The sequence below is a fragment of the Lampetra fluviatilis genome, chromosome 36, assembly GCF_964198595.1.
Source record: "Lampetra fluviatilis chromosome 36, kcLamFluv1.1, whole genome shotgun sequence".
Lineage (NCBI taxonomy): Eukaryota > Metazoa > Chordata > Hyperoartia > Petromyzontiformes > Petromyzontidae > Lampetra > Lampetra fluviatilis.
In genome coordinates, this window is record NC_136310.1 from 10,025,609 (window position 1) to 10,048,864 (window position 23,256).

Below are 23,256 nucleotides of genomic sequence, written 5' to 3' on the forward strand. Positions count from 1 at the left end.
GGGTTCGATCCCGACCTGGACACCTATATATTTGGAGTTTGCGTGTTCTCCCCGTGGTAGCGTGAATTTTACTCTAGGTCCTCTGGTTTTCTTCTCCACATTTAGAAATATGCGTTCAGAGTATTTAGCTGTTATAAATTTGCACGTGATAAGCCACTTCGCTTGGCTCATTTGTGGCCATGTTGTTTTTTCAAAAAGAACTTAACAGCTCAGTGGACCTTGCCTGGGAAAAAAAAAACAAATTCTGCCAGTCATCTCAGTGCTTCAACCCATGGCACCTGGGTCTGTCCCGTGACATCCTGTCAGCGAGCCTTCGACACTTCACGTGGCCTCAAAGTGCACCTGGCCTGGCACAACTGTTGTGGTGATGTCACCACCATTCAGTGGTGAATGGCGGCTCTTGGTGTTGTGTGCATGCCAACTGTGCCAACGTGTTAATGTGTATGTGTGGCCACATGTCAATGAATGTGTTATCACGGCCAACACCAATGATGATGAGATGAACCAGTCCTGGGCCTCCCCTAGGTCAACCCGGCAGTATGTAAACATTGTCACTAAGAAGACCAAGGCAGCGTAGTGCTTACCACCCACCCACCCCATCGAGTGCTATACAGGCCTTCATAGGTGCTCGCCATAGCTACACTTGCCCCAACAGTTTGTTAAATGGAGGGAACTTTGTGTGCCCATGCCAACTGTGCACACTCGTGTGAATGTGCCCGCAAGTCAACAATGAGCGTGCGCTCGCAATGCCTTTTTCACGAGCGTTGCGTGTACTTGTGCGTGTACTTGTGCGTGTACTTGTGCGTGTACTTGTGCGTGTACTTGTGCGTGTACTTGTGCGTGTTGGCGCGCAGACTGATTTCGAGCTACGAGTCGGACGGCGAAACCTACAACTACACGATGCGCGTGTGCGACTCCGTGGCCGGGGCCCCCGCCACTGCGGGACTGGTGCAGCGCGACACCAAGGGAGCCCAGACCATCATTGGGCGGACTAATGAGACGCACCTCATTGGCGGCCGTGAGAAAACCCACACCCCCAATCCTGTGTCCTGCACCCACCCAGTCCTGTAACCCCCCCCTCCTTTCCCAATCCCGTATCCCCCAATCCATCGATCACATTCATGGATCATCTCTCGGTAAAGCCCACTAAACTATGTCTCTTTTTCAGAAGCGACCTGGCTATTACAAATGATAGCTTGACGAAGTGGGTCATCATGTGGAAATTTATAGCAGCCAAATACTCTAATCGCATGTTTATAAATGTCGAGGGAAAAACCGGAGGACCTGGAGAAAAATCCACGCGTTCACGGGGAAAACACGCAAACTCCAAATATACAGGCGTCAAGGTCGGGATCGAACCCACGTCCTCCTGTACAACCGGAAGTGGGTCATCATGTGGAAATTTATAAACAGCTAAATACTCTAATCGCATGTTTATAAATGTCGAGGGAAAAACCGGAGGACCTGGAGAAAAATCTACGCGTCCACGGGGAGAACACGCAAACTCCAATTAACAGGCGTCAGGGTCGGGATCGAACCCACGTCCTCCTGTACAACCGGGGGACTAAGTAATAATGTCGTTGCTGCTGTCATTCTTACGATGTATGTTGAACTTCTTTCGCTCTGCACGTAGCCAACTGTAATGCTAGCGCGAGGCTCTCGTCACGAAGGAAAGCGCTGCTGTGTTTCACAACACAGTCTGCAAGTAGCCGTGCAGTAGACGGGGGCGACACCGTGATATGGAATCCATGCCAACTGAGTCATTTGCGGTGGTGTAATTGTATTTGGGAATTCATTTGCAAATTCGGACCGTGACGTCTCCTCCTCAGTATTACAAGGTCAAGGCTCCGTTCCTGGGGTGATTCGGGCCTCTTGCCAGTACGGCTCCAAGACTGTGGAACGCGTTGGCCTCTGATGATTAATAACACAATCGGAATCTTGAGCGCTATTTAAATCTGCCCTGAAAACTCACCTCTTTGAAATGGCCGCTGGCTCGGTCTTACTTCCCTGCTTTCCATACACGGTGCTGGCGCATTGGGATTCTTGGATGAAATATGCCTTACAAATGCTATTTATATAAAAAATATTATAAGCCACGAGATCTGTAACGCCGAGTAATAAAAAAAAAAGTTGAGTTCACCTAAAAAAAAATTGTAACTGTAAAAAAAACTTTTTTTTTACCAGGTAAGGCACCCTGAGCAATGGCTATCACAAATGATAGCTCAACAAAGTGGCTTATCGCGTGGACATTTATAGCAGCCAAACACTCTAAACGTGTGATGTTGATTCTAAATGTGGAGGGGTAAAACCAGAGGATTCGGAGAAAAATCCACGCGACCACCGGGAAGAGAGACACTGCAAACTCCAAATATACAGCAGCAGGCGTCCGGGTCGGGATTGAACCCACGACCTCCTGTATACCAAGCGAGGTGGTTAACATCTTGCTACCTTAGCGCAGCATTAACCACCAGGGGGGCCCTCTGGATTCAAACCGCGACGCTTCGCAGCGAACTGGCAAACGCGCCACCGCTAGGCAGCAGCAGCAGCGCCGCTGCCCCTCGATTTGACTCTAGAATCTATCGGTTTCTTTTTTGTCTCCTTGTCGACACACTCCTGACTCGGGCTGAAGGCGTCGACGCGCGAGCTCCTTTCGTCCGTCTGTTTAGCAGGAGGTGACGGTAACCCTCGCGATGGTGATCCGGCGCGCGTGAAACGTCCGCGTGACGTCCTGTTGGCGACTCGGGTCCCTGACTCCGAACTCTGACCCCCACATGCTGCCTGTGCGCACAGTCGATTGGATCCTGCTGATTTACAAGGGTGGCGAGGCCTACGACACCCACTGCCACTCGGAGAAGCGCAAGGCCATGGTCATGATCTCCTGCGACCCCTACAGGCTGGCCGTGCGTGCAGCAGTTCGCGATCGCGCTCAGGCCCACAACCGCACGCAGTCCCGTAACCACGCGCAATCGCGTGCAATCGCACGCAATCACACGCAATAACACGCAGTCCCGTAACCATTCACAATCGCGTGCAATCACACGCAATCACACGCAATCACACGCAACCACACGCAGTCCCGCAACCACGCGCAATCGCGTGCAATCACACGCAATCACACGCAACCACACGCAACCACACGCAACCACACACAGTCCCGTAACCACGCGCAATCACGTGCAATCACACGCAATCACACGCAACCGCACACAGTCCCGTAACCACGCGCAATCTCTTGCAATCACACGCAACCACACAGTCCCGTAACTACGCACAATCGCGTGCAATCACACGCAACCGCACACAGTCCCGTAACCACGCGCAATCGCGTGCAATCACGCAATCACACGCAACCACACACAACCGCACACAGTCCCGTAACCACGCGCAATCACGTGCAATCACACGCAACCACACACAACCGCACGCAGTCCCGTAACCACGCACAATCGCGTGCAATCACACGCAGCCGCACACAGTCCACCATCATCGCCACCCTCACCACCCTTTGCGCGCGTGTGCAGAGTCAGCTGACGATCGTGAGCGAGGAGCGGGAGAAGGACGCCGACTGCTTCTATCTGTTTGAGATGAGCAGCTCGGTGGCCTGCAACGACCAGGGCAGCGGCCTCGGAGCCGGCGCCATCATCTTCATCGTGTGAGTGCCGGCGGGGGGGGCGGCATGCGAGAGAGAGGGGTGGGATAGAAGGAGGGGGGTGGGATAGAGGAACAGAGGGGTGGGATAGAGGAACAGAGGGAGATAGAAGGGTGAGGAGGGAGGGAGCAAGTGGGTTAGATGACAGTGCAGGGAGATGGCCATGCGAATGGATGCGTGGGTTTAGAGAGAGTGTGGCTTGGGGAGAGATCGGGTGAGAGGGGTGGCGTCAGCGAGTGGGTCAGCGGATGGGTTTGTGAGGGATCGAGTGAGAGAAAAAAAAGTGAATGAGCGATGTTCGGATGGGTGAGTGAGCGAAAGGGTGGAGGGACAACGGAGCTAATGAGTCAGGGAGACGATTGGGTGGATGGATGAGTGGGCAAGCGAAGGTGAGCAAGTGAGAGGATGGATGAGCGAGTGGGTGGGCGGACAGGCGGGCGAGTGAATGAGAGAGTGGGTGAGCGCGCGTGTGTGTGTGTGCGTAGGAGAGAAGTGGTGGGGAGCGGTAGTGTCACGGTTAGTGTGCCGCGCTACGAACCTGGCGACCTGAGTTCGATTCCCGCTCACGGCCAACACCATTGACGATTATCTAAACCGGTGCTGGGCCCTACTTATTTGACTCGGCCTCAAATGAGTACCTGGTGTGGTGTGTAGTAAACATCGCCAGTGGGGAGACAAAGGCGGCCAGGTGTGGTGCTGGCCACCCACCCCTTCGTGTGCCATTCCGGCCTTATGTGCTCACGAACAGCACTTGCCCCAACAGTCTGTTGAGGCTATACGGGGGACCGTTGTCTTTGTGTGCGTGCAGGTTGCTGGTGCTTATCGCCGTGTACCTGCTCGGCGGTTTCCTGTACCAGCGCTTCGTGGTCGGAGCGAAGGGCGCAGAGCAAATCCCAAACTACCACTTCTGGCAGAACCTGGGCAACATCCTGGCTGTACGCACACGCGCACGCGCAGCGCGCGCGCGCGCACGCGCACGCACACGTGCACGCACACGCACGCACACGCATGCACACGCACGCACAAAGACAAGACTGTAGGGGCAAGTGCTGTTAGCGAGCACGTTTTGAGGCTAGCACGGTACACGAGGGGGTGGGTGGCCAGCACCACGCCCAACCGCCTTTGTCTCCCTAGTGACGATGTGTACACACTGCACCAGGTACTCGTTTGAGACTGAGTCGACCCAGGGGAGGCCCAGGACCAGCTCCGAATAATATTGACTGGCATTGCCCGTGAGCGGGAATCGAACTTGGGTCGCCAGGTTCGTAGCGCTACACTACTGGCTCCCCCCTATACGACTGCTCACAGCACCCTACGTGTGCATGCACGCACACGCCGCATACATTACGTGCAAAGACGCGCACGCGTCTGGACACGGATGTAGACGCGACGTTACGCACGGGGTGACGTGCTGCTGGCTGCTGGAGGAGCAGGAGACGCCGGCCCCGTGCGGGTTTTCCTCGCTCTGCGCGTCGGTGGTAGGACGTAAGAGGAGTAGTCGATGCATCCCAGACAATGGGGGCACAAAGCGAAACCGCACGGGGAGACCGCTGCCTGCCGAGTAGCGCACACAGTGCACACACAGTACACACACAGTACATACACAGTACATACACAGTACACACATAGTACACACACAGTGCACACACAGTACACACACAGTACACACACAGTGCACACACAGTGCACACACAGTACACACACAGTACACACACAGTACACACACAGTACACATACACAGTACACACATAGTGCACACACAGTGCACACACAGTACACACACAGTACACACACACAGTACACACACACAGTACACACACACAGTGCACACACAGTACACACACACAGTACACACACACAGTACACACACACAGTACACACACACAGTACACACACATACAGCACACACACATACAGCACACACACATACAGCACATACAGTACACGCACATACAGCACACACACACAGTACACACACACAGTACACACACACAGTACACACACACAGTACACACACACAGTACACACACAGTACACACACAGTACACACACAGTACACCCACAGTGCACACACAGTGCACACACAGTACACACACAGTACACACACACAGTGCACACATAGTGCACACACTGCGCACACAGTGCACACACAGTACACACACACAGTAACACACAGTACACACAGTACACACACAGTATACACACAGTACACACACATTGTATGTGTCTGTGTGTGAGACTTCTGCCTGCCGAGTCGCGCATACACTACGCACACACAATGTTGTCCTACGTCCGACCGCATATCTGCGTGCGAGTGAATTCAAACCACGTAATATCGCCAATTTTGGGTGGAAAATTTTCAGCCGCAGCATCTAAAGTTCTCTTGCGCGGTAGTTGCGTTCCTGAAGACCACCGCATTGTGGAAAAATCGGGTTATAATAAATAATGTAGGGCAAGGCACAGTCCACGATAACACGTGAAATGCGTACGCAGGCCGAACAAAGACTTGAGGCGCGTGGGTATCGTCCAGAAGCATCCAGCAGCATCCCGCTACCTTGTGTGGTGATAATGCTTCGCCGAGGCAGCCGCACACCCGCTCGTTCCTACTCGCGTGACGTAGTTCTATTCACTCGATGGCGTTATATCCAATTCGCGTCATGGACTCGCGCGTTGTAGGACAACATGACTCTACAGTGCGAAATCGCACAAACCGAACCCGCCGAGAGCGAGTAAAACCTGTGCTCGCTGAGCCACAAAGAGTTTCAGTTTACACCGCGATGTCTGCAGAATCTTCATGGGACTGGGGCGCACACTCCGGGGGGTTTGGTCAAAGACAATGAATGCCATTTGATTGCAAGCCACGCTTCTACAACAATCTCAACTTGTAACTCGTCGGCGATGATGATGATGACGACGATGCTGATGATGACAATGCTGACGACGATGATGCCGACGAAGATGCCGACGACGATGATGATAATGACGATGACGACAATGATGACGATGCTGACGACGACGATGCTGACGACGATGACGACTACGATGATGATGATGATGACGATGATGACAACGACAATGATGACGACGATGACGACGACGATGGCGGTGATGACGATGATGACAACGACAATGATGACAATGACGATGATGACGACGATGCCTCCGCCGACGACAATGGCAACGCTGACGATGGCCGCGTGTCGTCGTGCCGCAGGACGGCTGCGACTTCGTGTGCCGCTCCAAGCCGAAGAACCAAGCGGCGGCGTACCGCGGGGTGGGCACCGGCGCCGATGGGGAAGGCGCCGAGGAGGAGGAGGAGAGGGACGACCACCTCCTGCCCATGTGACGTGGCGTCTGCCCATGTGACGTGGCGTCTGCCCCTCCACCCGCCCCCACCCACCCACCCAGCGTCTCTCTCACACACACAGCGTCTCTCTCACACACACAGCGTCTCTCTCACACACACAGCGTCTCTCTCACACACACAGCGTCTCTCTCACCCAGCGTCTCTCTTACCCAGCGTCTCTCTTACCCAGCGTCTCTCTCACACACACAGCGTCTCTCTCACTCACACAGCGTCTCTCTCACACACATGGCCCGCCGGACCTGCCAAACCCATCCCCAGCCTCCCTCGACTGCCACCCCCGCCATCACCCCCTGCTGCCACCCCCGCCATCACCCCCTGCTGCCACCCCCGCTTAGAGACGTAACGACCTCATGGTCGTTACGTCGTCATCGCGATCACCGCCACGTGGCTCGGGGTCACGAGTTTAGCAGAGCACAACTCATTCACAGCTGCTGGTCAATCCACTGCTGGATGAAGGCCCCCCCCCCACGTCCAGGTCAGTCATGGGGAATTCATTTTTTTTCTTCCATATTTCACCTTTCCGACCGGAGCAGATAAACCACCGCTGATGTTAGCCATGGCCCGGAATCGAACCGGGGCTGCCGCACTTGTACCGCAGCGCGCGCTAACCACGCCGCCACCACTCTTCCCTACCTCCCCCCCCCCACCCCCGATTCATGATTCAGGGTGGTGGTACTATTCAGGGTTGTGGTACGATTCGGGGTCATGGTCGGTGTCCCAATTCATTGAATTTTCTAGCAGTCTACACTGGAGTGGATCTGTAGCTCCAGTCGTGTTCTCAACCTATGGAGTTTGTAGTGTGGTGGTTATATAAACTCTATACCAGCATTATTCCATCGAATCTGTAGCAACGTGAGACTAACGACTCTACAGCGGCGTGAATCTACACTCCACACCAGAGTCGATCTAGACTCCACGCGTCACGAGCTATCGATTCCCCGCTCACGGAAAGACGACGCTTGCATTGCGAGCGTCGGGATTGATTTTCCGATCCACGGATCGTTAACGTCTCTCATTCCCCTTCCTCCCCCGGGGGGGGGGGTGGGGGGGGGGCGTGATGATGAGTGTAGCGTCGTCATGGCGACGCTGACTGGGAGATTTGCGCCATCCGGTCCAGCGCATTTGGATGAGGAGGCAGGTGAGAGGGAGAGGGGGGGGAGGGGGGAGAGAGAGAGGGCGGAGAGAGAGAAGAGAGGGGGGGAGGGAGGGGAAGAGAGGATAATCCTTTTTTTTGTTCAATCTTTTTAAAATTCGCGAACGCTCGGTCACAGAGGTCGATGTCCCTTGGGAAGGGGGGGGGAGGGCGTGGGGTGTCCGTGCAGCCCCCCACAGTTGCCCCCTCCCCCCCCAATCTCCCTTGCCTGTTGTTGAGTTTTTATATTTCCCGCTTGTGTTTCCCGCATTTTCTTGCGGAGCGCTCTCTGCTGCTGGTTGCTCCACAGTTACCCCCCCCCCATTCCTCCTCCCCCCCCCCCCCCCCCCAATCGGTCTTCAGAACCCCCTCCAACTTGCGCACCCCCCCCAAATATATCCCCCTCCACCTTGCCTGCTCCCCTCCAATGAACCACTCCACGGGTGTTGGGGTGTATCCCGCTGCTGTCACCCTGTTGTTTACCGTTGGGACGGGCAGCGAGTGGCAGGGTACGCAATGCCGTGTGCTGCATTCGTTCGTCGTGGTGGGGTGCGTGCGTATGTGTGTGTGTGCGCTGTCGTGGTAGGAGGCGGGGGGTGCGTGTGTGCTTGTTCTGGTAGCGGTTCGAGGGTGTGTGTGCGCTCTACTGGTAGGGGTTGAGTGGGATGTGGTGCGTGTGTGTTGTACTGGTTAGGGGTGGGGTGCTTGTACGGGATAAGGGTTGTGGTGCATGTGTACTGTACTAGTAGGGGCGTCGTGCGAGTGTGCTGCACTGGTAGGGGTTGTGGTGTGGTGCGTGTGTGCTGCACTGGTCGTGGTCGGGGCGGGGTGCGTGTTCGTTCTGGGGAGGGGTCGGGGTGCTGCGCAGGAACCGCTCTTTCGCGGGATTTTCGGTGTGTGTCCTGCGGGGGTCCCTGTTACGTTCGGAGCTGTTTGCCGAGTTGCAATAAAGCGGAGAGCGGTCACGTTGTGCTCACGTGTGCGTGTGCCCGTGTGCGCGTCTCTGTGCGCCCACCCCTCTTCTCTCCAGCCACGCCGTTGATCGTCCTGGGGCCTTGGGAGCGGTGGTGCAGCGGTTAGCGCCACGCTGCACCCCGAACACGGCGACTCAAGTTCGATTCCCGCTCACGGCCACCAACATCGGTGACAATTATCCTGGGCCTCCCCTAGGTTGACTTGGCCTCATTACTACCTGGTGCGGTGTGTAGTAAACATCGCCACTAGGGAGACAAAGGCGGCCGGGCGTGGTGTTGGCCACCCACCCCCTCATGTGCCGTGCCGGACTTGCTACGTGCTCGCTAACAGCACTTGCCCCAACAGTATTAAGGCTATACGGGGTCTTTGTCTTTGCCCGTGTACGTGTCTCTGTGCGTCTACCCCTCTTCTCTCCAGCCGCTTCTCTGATCGTCCCAGGGGCCCGTCACCTCTTCCGCCCCACCATTGTTTCTCAGTCAGCCTCTCAACGTTCTGCTGCCGACACGCGTTGTGATCTTTGTATGGATGTTGAACCTCTCTCGCACCGTACGTAGCCAACCGAGGTCCAGAGGAAGAGGGATATTGGTCAGAGATCAGCTGACCTTTTTCCTCCTATTGACACCGCCCACCCCTGCTGGCCCCGCCCACCCATTCTGACCCCGCCCATCTCTACTGACCCCACCCATCCATACTGACCCAGCCCACCCCTACTGACCCCACCCACCCCTGCTGGCCCCGCCCACCCCTGCTGACCCCGCCCATCCCTACTGACCCCACCCATCCTTACGGACCCCGCCCATCCCTACTGACCCCGCCCACCCCTACTGACCCCGCCCACCCCTGCTGGCCCCGCCCATCCCTACTGACCCCACCCATCCCTACTGACCCCACCCATCCCTACTGACCCCGCCCACCCCTGCTGGCCCCGCCCACCGACACAAAGGGGTTGTGGCCTAAGCAGGGAGGGGGAGCCTAAAGAGTAACCCCCCAAATAAGTTGACCTCCAGTTAAAAGGGGGGCCCCCGAACAACCACGAACCCCGCGAGTCTAAAAATAAAAAAATGACAGCGGCTCAAAATGAACTTCTGGAAATATCGAGGAGCGAGGGACTTCAACCGTGAATTTCCCCCGAGTTGGTTGAAGTCCGTGGCTCTTCTTAACCCTGGTATGATGCACGCTCCGTCTGGGGGTGCGAGATGCCCTTCTCCTTCGGGTCGCGAGACATGGCCAGAGTTTCTTTGAAAAGTCAATCGTCAAAAACAAATTAAGCAACGTAGGTAACTACTTTGTTTCATCAAACCCTATGTGTTTATTATAATTATTAACATCGTACATTTGTTTAACGATTGCGAACCAAAGTGGGCGCAAGGCTGCAGTAAAGGTGACGAACCGAACAGGTCGTGGCGGCCCCACGAAGCGTCCTGGCCACGGGAGCTCAACGCAACCGTGAAGCCGGCACCGCATCTCGGTGCGAGGCGATTTCTGCGGCCACTCGGAGCACAGCGGACGGCAATTCCCCCCCCCCCCCCCCACCGGGCTATGCCGCAGGTCGGGGTTGCCAACTCTGTGAAGCTATTCCGTGAGGTGGTTTATTAATACGTAAACCAAAAATATCCCACGAACATCTTCCGGCGGATTGCTTTCAGGAGTCACCGGGGGATTGATGTCGATTCCGGTCGACGACTCTGGGCCAATCTGGGACGGTTGGCAACACTCTCGCACTCGACCTCGTGCCCTGACCTGGGGCTGGCTCCAACCCAGCGTCACCGTGGCGCTTGTGCCAGCCTAGGTACACCTCGAGTCCACGTGAAGTGTGGAAGGCTCCCTGCTGGCAGATCACGGAGCAGACCCAGGTGCAATGGGATGATTGAGAAGACTGGCAGATGCAATACCCGCTGGTGCCATTCATTGGCAAGTCCACTCGCCTCATGTATGTTGAAAGAACACCCATACCACACCAGCTCCATCTCCTCTTCAGCCACATGGTTCGTCCGTTTAGCCCCCCTCGATCCGGCCAAACAGAAGCTGCTTTGGGCAGCATCCAGTGGCTGGGCATGCGGGCCACGTGACCCAACCAATGCAGCCTCGTCTGCCGGAGGAGCTTGCTGATAAAAAAAAATGTGTCCGGATTTTTTCAAGGATCCGTGAGCTCATCACACAATCTAGCCTGGTTAAACCCACGATGGATCGTAGGCAACCCCGCCTAAACATTTTAAACCGGCGCAGATGTTCGTTAAGAAGGCTCCACCTTTCGCAAGTAAAGACCCAAAGCTTTGGGTGTAGCGACAGACCAGGTAGCTTCCACACAGCGTTACGCAACCGATGAAAAGATAATGCCACTCGACTGGTTCGTAGTGAGACCTCTGCTGTTAAACCGGAACTGGTCATGAGCACACTGCCCAGGTATGGGAAACTCTCCACTCTCTCCACAACTTCCCCATCACCAATGGGGAGTTGTGGGGGTGGAGTGTCCGATTGTACAAAATACCCAGGCAGGTGCTTAGTTTTGGTGGGGCTGATCGTAAGGCCCCACCTCAGTGGCAAGCTCCAGGTTCAGCAGCAGCGCCTCCAACTCGTTCTCTGAGTGAGCAGCAATTACCAGATCATCGGCATACATAACATGGTTGAGCAATAGGGAGCCAACCCCTGACCGCACCCGGGCATCGATCAGCCTCCCATTGTGTCTGTCCCATATGAAAATTCCTCCGGTACAGCTATTGAAGGCTTCACGAACTACGTGGTCGAAATAGATGTTAAATAATACATCTGTACATACACACATACACATCACACACACACGTTGCTGTCACACCCAGCCAACGCAACCTCGCTTGCCAGAGGAGCTCACGCATTGGGACTGTGTCCAGACACCTGCACACACCTTGACGCACACACCTGTACCCCACCGATTACCATGATATAATATATTTATTTAATCCAGCCCGACAAGCGATCATGCCCGCCAACCACAACCCCACGTTTCCACCGCCGCCACCAATCACTGGGCAGGATACGGCGTGGACACAGACGCGGGATGTGACGATGAGCGAGACTGGGGGGACGGCATTGGCAGCAGAGACCGCGTCCCGAAGGACGAGCACCCACCACCGTCACCCCGCGGAGATGGAGCGATGGAAATGGAGTAAAATCACGGAGGGCGGTGGCATCACGGACGCGGCGGAGAGGCTTTCATCCAGCAGTGGAGGGACCATGGCTGACAATGATGGACGATGATGATGGCCATCATTAACATTACCATCGTTAACAGCGACGTAATAAACATCATTCGCTTCGGCGGCCGTCTGGAACGCTCTTCCCGTAATAGGAAGCCACTGGAGCTACATACCCTTTTAAATCATCCACATTAAAAAAAAAACTCAATAAGAAATGCTTTTTGGTGTTTCGTTTGTTGTCCTTCCCCCTCACACAACTCCAATAAAGCACGATTGGCAACGTACGGTGCGAAAGAAATTCAACATTCATCTGCCTGCAATTAATGGTGGTGGACAGTCCCTCGTCTGGTATGCCGGAGGGGCAGGTTAGGGGCCGTCCATAAATGACGTCACGCGATTTTGGACGATTTTTGACCCCCCCCCTCGTCACACGGCGTCACAAAAAGTCAGACCCCCCTCAAATGTGACGTCACAAAGCTCTGCCCCCCCCCAATTTTTTTAAAATAAAACATGCTTCAAATCGCTTTAAGCTATTGTCATTGTAGTGCGTATTTAATGTGCCGCTGTACTCTGATGTAGGAGAAAACATTGATTAAAAAGTATATTTAATTAAGTAGAACGTGTTGTCTATATTTATTTAAAATTGCGCATTTTGATGTGACATCACATTTCTCAAACCCCCCCCCCCCACGTCACACATCGTCACAAATGTCTGACCCCCCCCCCCCCTAGGTGCGTGACGTCATTTATGGACGGCCCCTTCGGAGTGGCTGTGGGGAGCGGTGGCGCAGCGGTTAGCTCACTGTGCTACGAACCCGAACGGTTCCTGGGCCTCCGTCCCCTAGGTCGACTCAGCCTCAAATGAGTGCCCGGTGCGGCGTGTCAACATCGCCGCTGGGGAGACAAAGGCGGCCCGTGCGTGGTGCTGGCTACTTACCCACCCACCCCCTCGTGCGCCGTGCCGGCCTTCACAGGTGCTGCTACTCGCTAACAGCACTTGCCCCAGCAGTCTGTTAAGGCTACACGGGGTGGGGGCGGAGGGGTAAGAAGTTTTTTTGTTTAAAATCTCGATCCAAAAACGCAGCCACCGAGCGGCGGTGTTGGCGCGCGCTCCGTGGCGCGTTTGTGTTGTGGCCCGGTGAGAGCTCAGAGGCCAGGGCAGAGTGAATGAGTGGATGGGTGGGTGGGGTTGGCGAGTGGGTGGGTGAGTGGGTGAGTGGGTGGGTGAGTGGGTGGGTGGGTGAGTGGGTGGGTGGGTGGGTGAGTGGGTGGGTGGGTGGGTGAGTGGGTGGGTGGGTGGGTGGGTGAGTGTGTGGGTGGGTGGGTGAGTGTGTGGGTGGGTGAGTGAGTGAGTAGCTGAGTGGGTGGGTGAGTAGCTGAGTGGGTGGGTGAGTAGGTGAGTGGGTGGGTGAGTAGATGAGTGGGTGGGTGAGTAGGTGAGTGGGTAGGTGAGTGGGTGGGTGAGTAGGTGAGTAGGTGAGTGGGTAGGTGAGTGGGTGGGTGAGTGGGTGGGTGAGTGGGGTTGATGGGTGAGTGTGTGGGCGGGTGGGTGAGTGGGTGGGTGACCAAGTCAAGTCAGTTGTGTTTCACCAGGTGAGAACTCGCAGACCGGATGAATGAGTGGATTAATTAATATGTGGGTGAATGAGATGGCGGGTGAGTGGATCAGTGAGTGAGTTAATGATTGGGTAGATGGGTGGGTGAGTGAGAAGGTGGGTGAATTAACGAGTGAGTGGGTGAGATGATGGGTTGGTGAGTGAATGAGTGCATCGGTGAATGAATGAATGGGTGAACGATTGGCCGAATGCTTTTTGTGCTTAGTTCGTTGTCCTTCCCCCGCACCTCCGATTAGCACGGTTGACTACGTACGGTGCGAAAGAACTTCAACACACCCACGTCTGGCGGAGTGCGATGACAAGCGAGTCACGTTGCAAGTTGGTTCCGTTTCAACCCGAGGATAACTCGAGAGACAGAGAGAGACAGGGAGAGACACAGATAGACAGCGAGAGAGAGACACAGAGACACAGAGACACAGAGAGACACAGATAGACAGCGAGAGAGAGACCATCACTTCGCAGTCTCATTCTCCAGAGCCACGGCTCGTCACGGTGCGTCCCCAGACACGATTTGAATGCCACTAGAAAGTCACTCTCCCGCTCGGCGCCTCGGTGATTTGCGTGCGACCACGAATTGTCGGGCCGCTCCAAGTCGCGCAGCATTCGCGAGCTTCCCGTGGGTATCGCGGGGGGGGGGTCACCTCCACCTCACCGCTGAACCCCGCCCCCCCACCCCTAACCCCAGGGTTCCAAGGACCCATCTGTACTCCACGGTACCACTCAGCACCGAGGGGGTAACCTCACCCCCCGAACCCTCACAGAGGGGTTTCACTGCCGCAGGGTTGCCACCTGTCCTGGTTTCCCCAGGAACGCGCTGGGGGGAAATCTGCGTCGGGGCAGCGCGAGATGAACCCTCCCTCTGACCCCCCCCCCCACCGCGGAAAGGTGGCAACCCTTACCCTTGACCCTTGACCTCCGACCCCTCCCGACCAGACCCCGGCCCGACCAATCAGCCGGCCGTCTTGTCGGGCGGGGTCCACGTGGCGCGCGTCTGCTCGCCCGTGGAGCTCCCCAGGGTGCCTCCGGGCCGCCCCGGGGTCGAGGGTGGCCCCTGGACGTTCTTGAGTTGCGCCCCGTCGCCGGTGCCGCTGCCGGTGCCGCCGCCGGGCGGGTCCCACCGCGAGCAGCCCTTCCAGAGCACCAGGGCGACCAGGACCACCGTGGGGATGCCGATGACGAGCGGCACCACGATGAGCGCCGTGCGGGCATCCTCCGAGACTGCGGAGGGAGGGGGAGGAGCGGTGAGTGACCTCACCTCGTGGCTCACCCCATCATCAAAGACAAAGGCGCCCCGTGTAGCCTTCGCAGGCTGGTGGGGCAAGCCAAGGCCGGTGAGGCACACGCGCGGGGCGGCTGGCCAACACCACATCGGTGTAGGCTTCGTTGTGGTTACTCATTTAAGGCAGAGTCGATCTAGGGGAGGCCCAGGGCCAGTTCAGATATTCGCTGTCAATTTGGCCGTGAGCGGGAATCGCACTTGAGTCGGTGGGTTTGTCACGCAGTGCGCGCTCACCGCTGCGCCACCACTCCTCCCATCACTCTGTCACCCACTGACACACTCACTGTCTCAACCACTCACCCAGTCACTCACCCTCCCATTCACAATGTCACTCTCTCACTCACCCACTGACACATTTACTATCTCACTCAACCGCTGACACATTTACTATCTCACTCTCTCACTGACACATTCACTATCTCACTCAACCACTGAAACATTCACTCTCTCACTCACCCACTGACACATTTACTATCTCACTCAACCACTGAAACATTCACTATCTCACTCAACCACTAACAAATTCACTATCTCACTCTTTCACTGACACATTCACTCCTTGACTCACCCACCGACACATTCACTATCTCACTCACCGACACACTCACCCACCCACCCCCTCACTCCCTGCCCCCCGTCGTGCCCCCACCCCCACCCCCCAGGCGTGTTGTGCCCGCGTGGTGATGGGGGGCCACTCACGGCACGTGCTGTTGCAGTTGAGGAGTCCTCGCGAGTCCACGCGCGTGGAGGACGCCACTGTGGGTGCAGCAGGGGGGGTCAGGGGAGGTCATTGATGACGATCGGGCGGTGGCGGTGGCGCAGTGACAACGCTCCACGCCTCACAGCCAGAACCTGGGTTCGATTCCCAGCTGGGGCACCCTCTCTCTCCCTCTCCATGTAATCTGTGTGTGGGAGTGTGTGTGTGGGTGTGTGTGTGGGTGTGTGTGGGTGTGTGTGTGTGGGTGTGTGTGTGCGTGTGTGCGTGTGTGCGTGCGTGTGTGTGTCCGTGTGTGCGTGCGTGTCTGCGTGTGTGCGTGCGTGTCTGCGTGTGTGCGTACGTGTGTGCGTGTGTGCGTCTATACGCCCTCTCTCCCTCTGCTCTCCATGGGCTTCCTCCCACAGCTAAACACCCACACGCACAGTGGCACTGCTATCGAGTAATCCCCTGCAACTCATTCAACTTGGATCACACAGCAGCAGCAGCAGCGGGAACCTGTCAGGACCCTGCCGAGGCGTTCCCCCGGTGAACGCGCGCTATCCCAACAACAATTATTCATTTAATCACAACAAATAAATAGTCCCCACGACTAACGACAGTAACCGTGGCCGTCTCCTGTGATCACCGGGACCGGGACCAGACCCCGGTCCCAAACAAATCCTACCGCCGTCACTCGAATGCAGACGCCGGTTCCTGGACAGGCGGTGACCGTCGTGGATGACTGAGTGGGCGGATGAGCGGGTGAGCGGGTGGGTGGGTGAGTAGGTTGATGATTGAGAGGATACATCATTGGGTGAGTGGGTGGGTAATTGAGTGGATGAATAAGTAGGTTTATGGGTGAATAAGAGTGTGTGTGTGGGCGAGTGGTTGCATGGGTGGATGTTTGGATGAATACGTGGCTGAGTAGGTAGATGATTGAATGGGTGCATGAGTTGGGTTGAGTGAGTGGCCGAGTTGGCGAGTGGATGGGTGGATGATTGAGTGGGCGAGCAGGTGAATGGGTGGGTGAGTGGGTGAGTCGGTGGACGAGTAGATGAGTAGATGGGTGAGTGGGTGAGTAGGAGTGGGTGAGTAGGTGGGCGAGTGGGTGAGTAGGTGGGTGATTGGGTGAGTAGGTGGGTGAGTGGGTGAGTAGGTGGGCGGGTGGGTGAGTAGGTGGGTGAGTAGGTGGGTGAGTGGGTGGGTGAGTGGGTGGGTAGGTGGGTGATTGGGTGAGTAGGTGGGTGATTGGGTGAATAGGTGGGTGGGTAGGTGAGTAGGTGGGCGAGTGGGTGAGTAGGTAGGTGAGTAGGTGGGTGAGTGGGTGAGTGGATGGGTAAGTGAGTAGGTGGGCGAGTGGGTGAGTAGGTGAGTGGGTGTGTGAGTGGGTGAGTGTGTGAGTAGGTGGGTGAGTGGGTAAGTAGGTAGGCGAGTTGGTAGGCGAGTAGGTGAGTGAGTGGGTGAGTACATGAGAGTGATCTCGAGTGAGTGAGTGACGTCACTCACGAGTGACGTTGATTGAGGCTGCAGGACCCTGGGAGACACAGCTTCCGGACACAGACATCGGGAAAACCTGGCACGGACAAAAAGACAAATATAAAGCCAAAGCCGACTTGGCCGGTAAGGCACACGAGGGGGTGGGTGGCCAACACCACACCCGGCCGCCTTTGTCTCCCCAACGCTCATGTTTACACACCACACCAGGTACTCATTTAAGGCCGAGTCGACCTAGGGGAGGCACAGGACAGGTTCAACTATCCACGTTTGTTGTTGGTCGTGCGCGGGAATTGACCTATCGTCACCGGTTTCGTAGCGTAAGTGTCGCTAACCTGCTGCGCCACCGCTCCCCACAACGACAACAAGAGCCGCCATTCGCCACTAATTGGCGGTGACGTCACCACGGCGGTGGTGCCAGGCTGGGTGCACGCAGAATCACAATCTGTATTTGTACTGCAGGAAGAATCCGATGAGCTATGAAGCTCTTTTTCACACATGTCCAGTAGGGGCAACGGGGTAGGAACGTGTCAACAATAAACACGATTGGAGTGCAAAGTACAAGAAAGGTAAACAAATCACCCAGCACACAAACAAACACAACAACAAACCATCCCCATCCCACCAGACGCAGCCCACTGAGGTGTTCACTTGTGTTACAGAAGCTACCTGGGTATCACAAATGATCGCTCAACAAAAGTGATCCCCCATCATTTGGACCATTCACAGCATCGAAATAACCTGAAAAATCTCAATGCCCGTTTCTTAAACGTGTAGGGGGGAAAAACCAGAGGACCCGGAGAAAAAAAATCCACGCGACCGCGGGGGGAGAGAGACAGAGAGAGACACAAACTCCAAATATACAGCAGCAGCAGCAGGCGTCAGGGTCGGGATCGAACCCACGACCGCTTGGGCCGGGGTGAACGGTCGTATCATGGGATCTTTATTGGCAGTATCAAAGTTCGAAAAATAAGCAAGCAGGGTGGAGTGGGAAGGGTGGAGCAAGCAGGGTGGAGTGGGAGGGTGGAGCAAGCAGGGTGGAGCGGGGAGGGTGGAGCGGGGAGGGTGGAGCGGGGAGGGTGGAGCGGGAGGGTGGAGCGGGAGGGTGGAGCGGGAGGGTGGAGTGGGAGGGTGGAGGGTGGAGTGGGAGGGTGGAGTGGGAGGGTGGAGGGTGGAGCGGGAGGGTGGAGTGGGAGGGTGGAGTGGGAGGGTGGAGCGGGGAGGGTAGAGTGGGAGGATGGAGCGGGGAGGGTGGAGTGGGAGGGTGGAGTGGGAGGGTGGAGTGGGAGGGTGGAGTGGGAGGTTTGGATGGGAGGGTGGAGCGGGGAGGGGGGAGCACACCTCGATGGAGTATGTGGTGTTGGGCTCCAGGCCGCTGAGCTCCACTCTCAGCCACTCTGACCCAGAGTCATCCTGCGGAGCCGAGAGGCGAGGGGTGAATGGTCGCGGCAGTGATTGGGGTGGTGATGGAGGTGGTGGTTAAGGTGGTGGTGATGGTGGTGGTGGTGAAGGTGGTGATGGTGGTGGTGCGGTGATGGTGAATGTGGTGATGGTGGTGATGGTGGAGGTGGTGATGGTGGTGGTGGTGCGGTGATGGTGAATGTGGTGATGGTGGTGATGGTGGAGGTGGTGATGGTGGTGGTGGTGCAGTGATGGTGAATGTGGTGATGGTGGTGATGGTGGAGGTGGTGATGGTGGAGGTGGTGCGGTGATGGTGAATGTGGTGATGGTGGTGATGGTGGAGGTGGTGGTGGTGTGGTGATGGTGAATGTGGTGACGGTGAAGGTGGTGATGGTGGTGGTGCGGTGATGGTGAATATGGTGATGGTGGTGATGGTGGAGGTGGTCATGGTGGTGGTGCAGTGATGGTGAATGTGGTGATGGTGGTGATGGTGGAGGTGGTGATGGTGGTGCGGTGATGGTGAATGTGGTGGAGGTGGTGATGGTGGAGGTGGTCATGGTGGTGATGGTGGAGGTGGTGATGGTGGAGGTGGTGATGGTGGAGGTGGTGATGGTGGAGGTGGTTATGGTGGTGATGGTGGAGGTGGTGATGGTGGAGGTGGTGATGGTGGTCATGGTGGCGATGGTGGAGGTGGAGACAATGGAGGTGGAGGTGGTGATAGTGGAGGTGGTGATGGTGGAGGTGGTGTAGGTGATCGTGGAGGTGGTGATGGTGGAGGTGGTGCAGGTGATGGTGGAGGTGGTTATGGTGGAGGTGGTGCAGGTGATGGTGGAGGTGGTGATGGTGGAGGTGGTGATGGTGGTGATGATAGAGGTGGTGATGGTGGAGGTGGTGATGGTGGAGGTGGTGATGGTGGAGGTGATGGAGGTGGCGATGGTGGAGGTGGTGATGGTGGAGGTGGTGATGGTGGAGGTGATGGAGGTGGTGATGGTGGAGGTGGTGGAGGTGGTGATGGTGGAGGTGGTTGACGGTGCCCGTGTAGGTGACGCTTCTCTCATGCCCACGTGGCGATCCCCACGTGCCGTGGTCACGTGACGCTCACCCCGGGCGCAGTGGCGTTGACGCTGGCCACGTGGTCCCCGTGCGCCCACACCTGGTACCACGTGATGGGCAGCGAGGCTCGGGGGGGGCGCCCCCACGTGACCTCCAGCGCCCCCTCCCATGCTGCGCCCAAGGGCGCCGTGGCCAGGGCCGTGGGGGGGTCGCTCCACCCCTCCCCTGCAACACGGGGGGTGGGGGGGTGGGTGGGTGGGGGGACGGGGGTGTGGGGGGTGTGGGGGGGGCGGGGGGGGGGTGGGGGGGTGGGGGGGGCGTGGGGATGGGTGGTGGGGGGGAGATGTGTGAATGTGTGTACAGGTGTGTGTGTGAATGTGTGTACAGGTGTGTGTGTGAGTGTGTGTACAGGTGTGTGTGAATGTATGTACAGGTGTGTGTGTGTGAATGTATGTACAGGTGTGTATGTGAATGTGTGTACAGGTGTGTGTGTGAGTGTGTGTGTACAGGTGTGTGTGTGAATGTGTGTACAGGTGTGTGTGTGTGTGAATGTGTGTACAGGTGTGTGAATGTATGTACAGGTGTGTGTGAATGTGTGTACAGGTGTGTGTGTGTGAATGTATGTACAGGTGTGTGTGAATGTGTGTACAGGTGTGTGTGTGTGAATGTATGTACAGGTGTATGTGTGAATGTGTGTACAGGTGTGTGTGTGAGTGTGTGTACAGGTGTGTGTGAATGTATGTACAGGTGTGTGTGTGAATGTATGTACAGGTGTGTATGTGAATGTGTGTACAGGTGTGTGTGTGAGTGTGTGTACAGGTGTGTGTGAATGTATGTACAGGTGTGTGTGTGTGAATGTATGTACAGGTGTGTATGTGAATGTGTGTATGTGAATGTGTGTACAGGTGTGTGTGTACAGGTGTGTGTGTGAATGTGTGTACAGGTGTGTGTGTGTGTGAATGTGTGTACAGGTGTGTGTGTGTGTGAATGTGTGTACAGGTTTGTGAATGTATGTACAGGTGTGTGTGAATGTGTGTACAGGTGTGTGTGTGTGAATGTATGTACAGGTGTGTGTGAATGTGTGTACAGGTGTGTGTGTGTGAATGTACGTACAGGTGTGTGTGAATGTGTGTACAGGTGTGTGTGTGAATGTATGTACAAGTGTGTGTGTATTTGTGGGGCTCTTGACGGGTGCGAGGGGCTGGTAACCCCTCCACCTTCAATTAATTACCACGATACTACAATTTAAACATAAACATGTAACAAATAAGCTTGTGCCGGAGGCCCCGGGGGGACAGGCTTTTATGACGCCTCCTGGCCAAACCCCAATTGGCGGAGCCAGGAGATTGAATCTTCACCCTCGGGGCTCCTCCAGAAACAACGAAAAAGCACTGCGGATGGCCACGTGGGATGTTTGAACGTTCACTGCGGAGGAGAGGCTGCCACTTCTTTGTCAGGAGCTGGACCGGTACTGCCTGGATCTCTGTGGCATTCAGGAGGTCCGGTGGACCGGTTCTGGCTCCTGCCACCACAAGGGGTGGACAGTCCTCCACTCGGGGCAGGAGACTGCCAAACAACAGTGTGTGGTTCTTCTTCTGAACAAAAGAATTAAGGGGGCATGGGAGCGTGGCGGTGAGGTGTGGGAAGCTGTAAGCCCCATGATACTTTGGGCTCGCCTTCCCTTCAACCGGAGGCGAGGAGTGGTGGTCGTGGTTACTTATGCCCCTACCGAAGACGAACATCCGTGGAGGGATGCAGCCAAAGCTGACTAGTCAGATGCCTTCTATGACCTCCTGTCACAGGTGCTGGCTAAAGTGGCCACTCGGGACAGAGACATCTTGTTGGGTGACTTCAATGCCCGAGTTGGTCATGATGCTGGCACCTGGTCTGGAGTGATTGGAAGGCATGGGCCAGATCAGCTCAATAACAACGGTAGGAGGCTGCTAGATTTTCGTGCAGCCCATGGGCTTGTAATTACCAACACGCTCTTCCGGCATCGGCGCATCCAAACAACATCATGGATGCATGCCGGGTCCAAGTAAGAACATCTGCTGGACTACATAGTGACGGACCAGCGGATGCGAGCCCATGTCCTTGACACCAGGACTTACCGTGGAGCTGATCTGCCCTCTGACCATCGACTAGTCATCTGTAAGATGCGCCTGCCATTCTTTCACTCCGGTGGTGGGTGTACACCCAGGACCCCATTCCAACCTAAAGTGGCCTGGTCTCAGTTAGCTGATGAAAGTTGCAAGCGAGAATTTCATCATCGCTTGCAGCTGGGGTTAGCATCGTCCCCCACTCCTCCTGATGTCGAGGGTAAATGGGCAAGGTTTAGGACTGTGACTCATGCAGCTGCAATGGCTGCTTTGGGTACGCGGTCCAGACCTCCCCAGAAACCATGGCTGACAGAGGAGGTGTTCAGGTTAGTTGAGAAAAAGCGACAGGCCCACTCTCATCGGCTACAGTATCTCACGTCAGAGAATGAGGTTAACCGCAGCCTTCGATCGGAGGTTCGGAGAGCCGTAAGGCGCTGCAAGGATGGGTGGTGGTCGCGGGTTGCTGAGGAGATGGAGTCTGCCTCAGTGGCCCGCGATCACAAATCACTATTTAACTCCATCAAAAAAGTAACCTGCAGCGCCACACCTATTACCATCATTAGGGGAAAAAACGGTGATCCAATCTCCGACCCCCAGGAACAGGTTTGCAGATTTGCTGAGCATTTCTGTGAGGTCCTGGGGGAGGGGAAATCCCTCAGCCAGGAAAACATCATGGCACAAAGTGGGGATAAAACTGCTAGGGCTGCGGTGCCTCAAATATTGGAAGAGGTCACCCCCTGTGAGTGGCTGGCTGAGGTGCCATCTGTTGAGGAAGTACTGAAGGCGATCAAGAGTCTGAGACCAGGAAAGGCACTGGGCAGAGATGATCTCCCAAGCGAAATGCTCAGGGAGGGTGGCGTTTGTGCACAGACTGCCCTATATGACATCATAACAACAGTCTGGACCACTGGATGGGTTCCGCAGGATTGGAAGGATGCCCTGGTGGTCCCCCTCTTTAAGAAGGGGGACCACACAGACTGTAACAACTACAGGGGCATCTCACTCCTCAGTGTGCCGGGAAAGGTCCTGGCAAGGATTATTCAACATCGCCTTGCTAGGCACGCTGAGGAGAGGCTTGCGGAGCCCCAATGCGGTTTCAGGAAGGGGTGGTCCTGCACAGATGCCATATTTTCTGTCCGTCTGCTACAGCAGAGGTGTAGGGAATTCCAACAAGACCTACATCTCTGCTTTATTAACCTGGTCAAGGCCTATGATACCATCAGTAGGCCAGGGCTCTGGGTTGTTCTTCGTGCTTTCGGAGTCCCTGACGCTCTGCTCACGATCATTAAGGACCTTCATGATGGTGAGCGGGCCCGGGTAA

General features: G+C 56.0%; 1 protein-coding gene and 1 long non-coding RNA gene across 2 annotated transcripts in view; one reads left to right on the forward strand and one right to left on the reverse strand.

Annotated features, from left to right (window-relative positions):
* The window catches only part of M6PR (mannose-6-phosphate receptor, cation dependent), an 11,105-nt gene extending 1,992 nt beyond the window's left edge, over positions 1-9,113 (forward strand). Inside the window, exons 2-6 of the mRNA XM_078873339.1 lie at positions 855-1,018; positions 2,791-2,900; positions 3,522-3,652; positions 4,458-4,584; positions 6,864-9,113. Coding sequence (XP_078729465.1) covers positions 855-1,018; positions 2,791-2,900; positions 3,522-3,652; positions 4,458-4,584; positions 6,864-6,995 — 664 coding nt within the window. The 3' untranslated portion in view covers positions 6,996-9,113. The remainder of the gene's footprint in view (positions 1-854; positions 1,019-2,790; positions 2,901-3,521; positions 3,653-4,457; positions 4,585-6,863) is intronic.
* Positions 9,114-15,900: 6,787 nt separating this feature from the next.
* On the reverse strand, positions 15,901-18,788 carry LOC144945100 (uncharacterized). The gene is made up of 3 exons (XR_013639623.1): positions 18,724-18,788; positions 17,395-17,461; positions 15,901-15,947 (listed from the first exon to the last, which is right to left on the reverse strand). It is a non-coding gene; the product is annotated as an uncharacterized LOC144945100 (long non-coding RNA).
* Between the last annotated feature and the right edge of the window lie 4,468 nt (positions 18,789-23,256).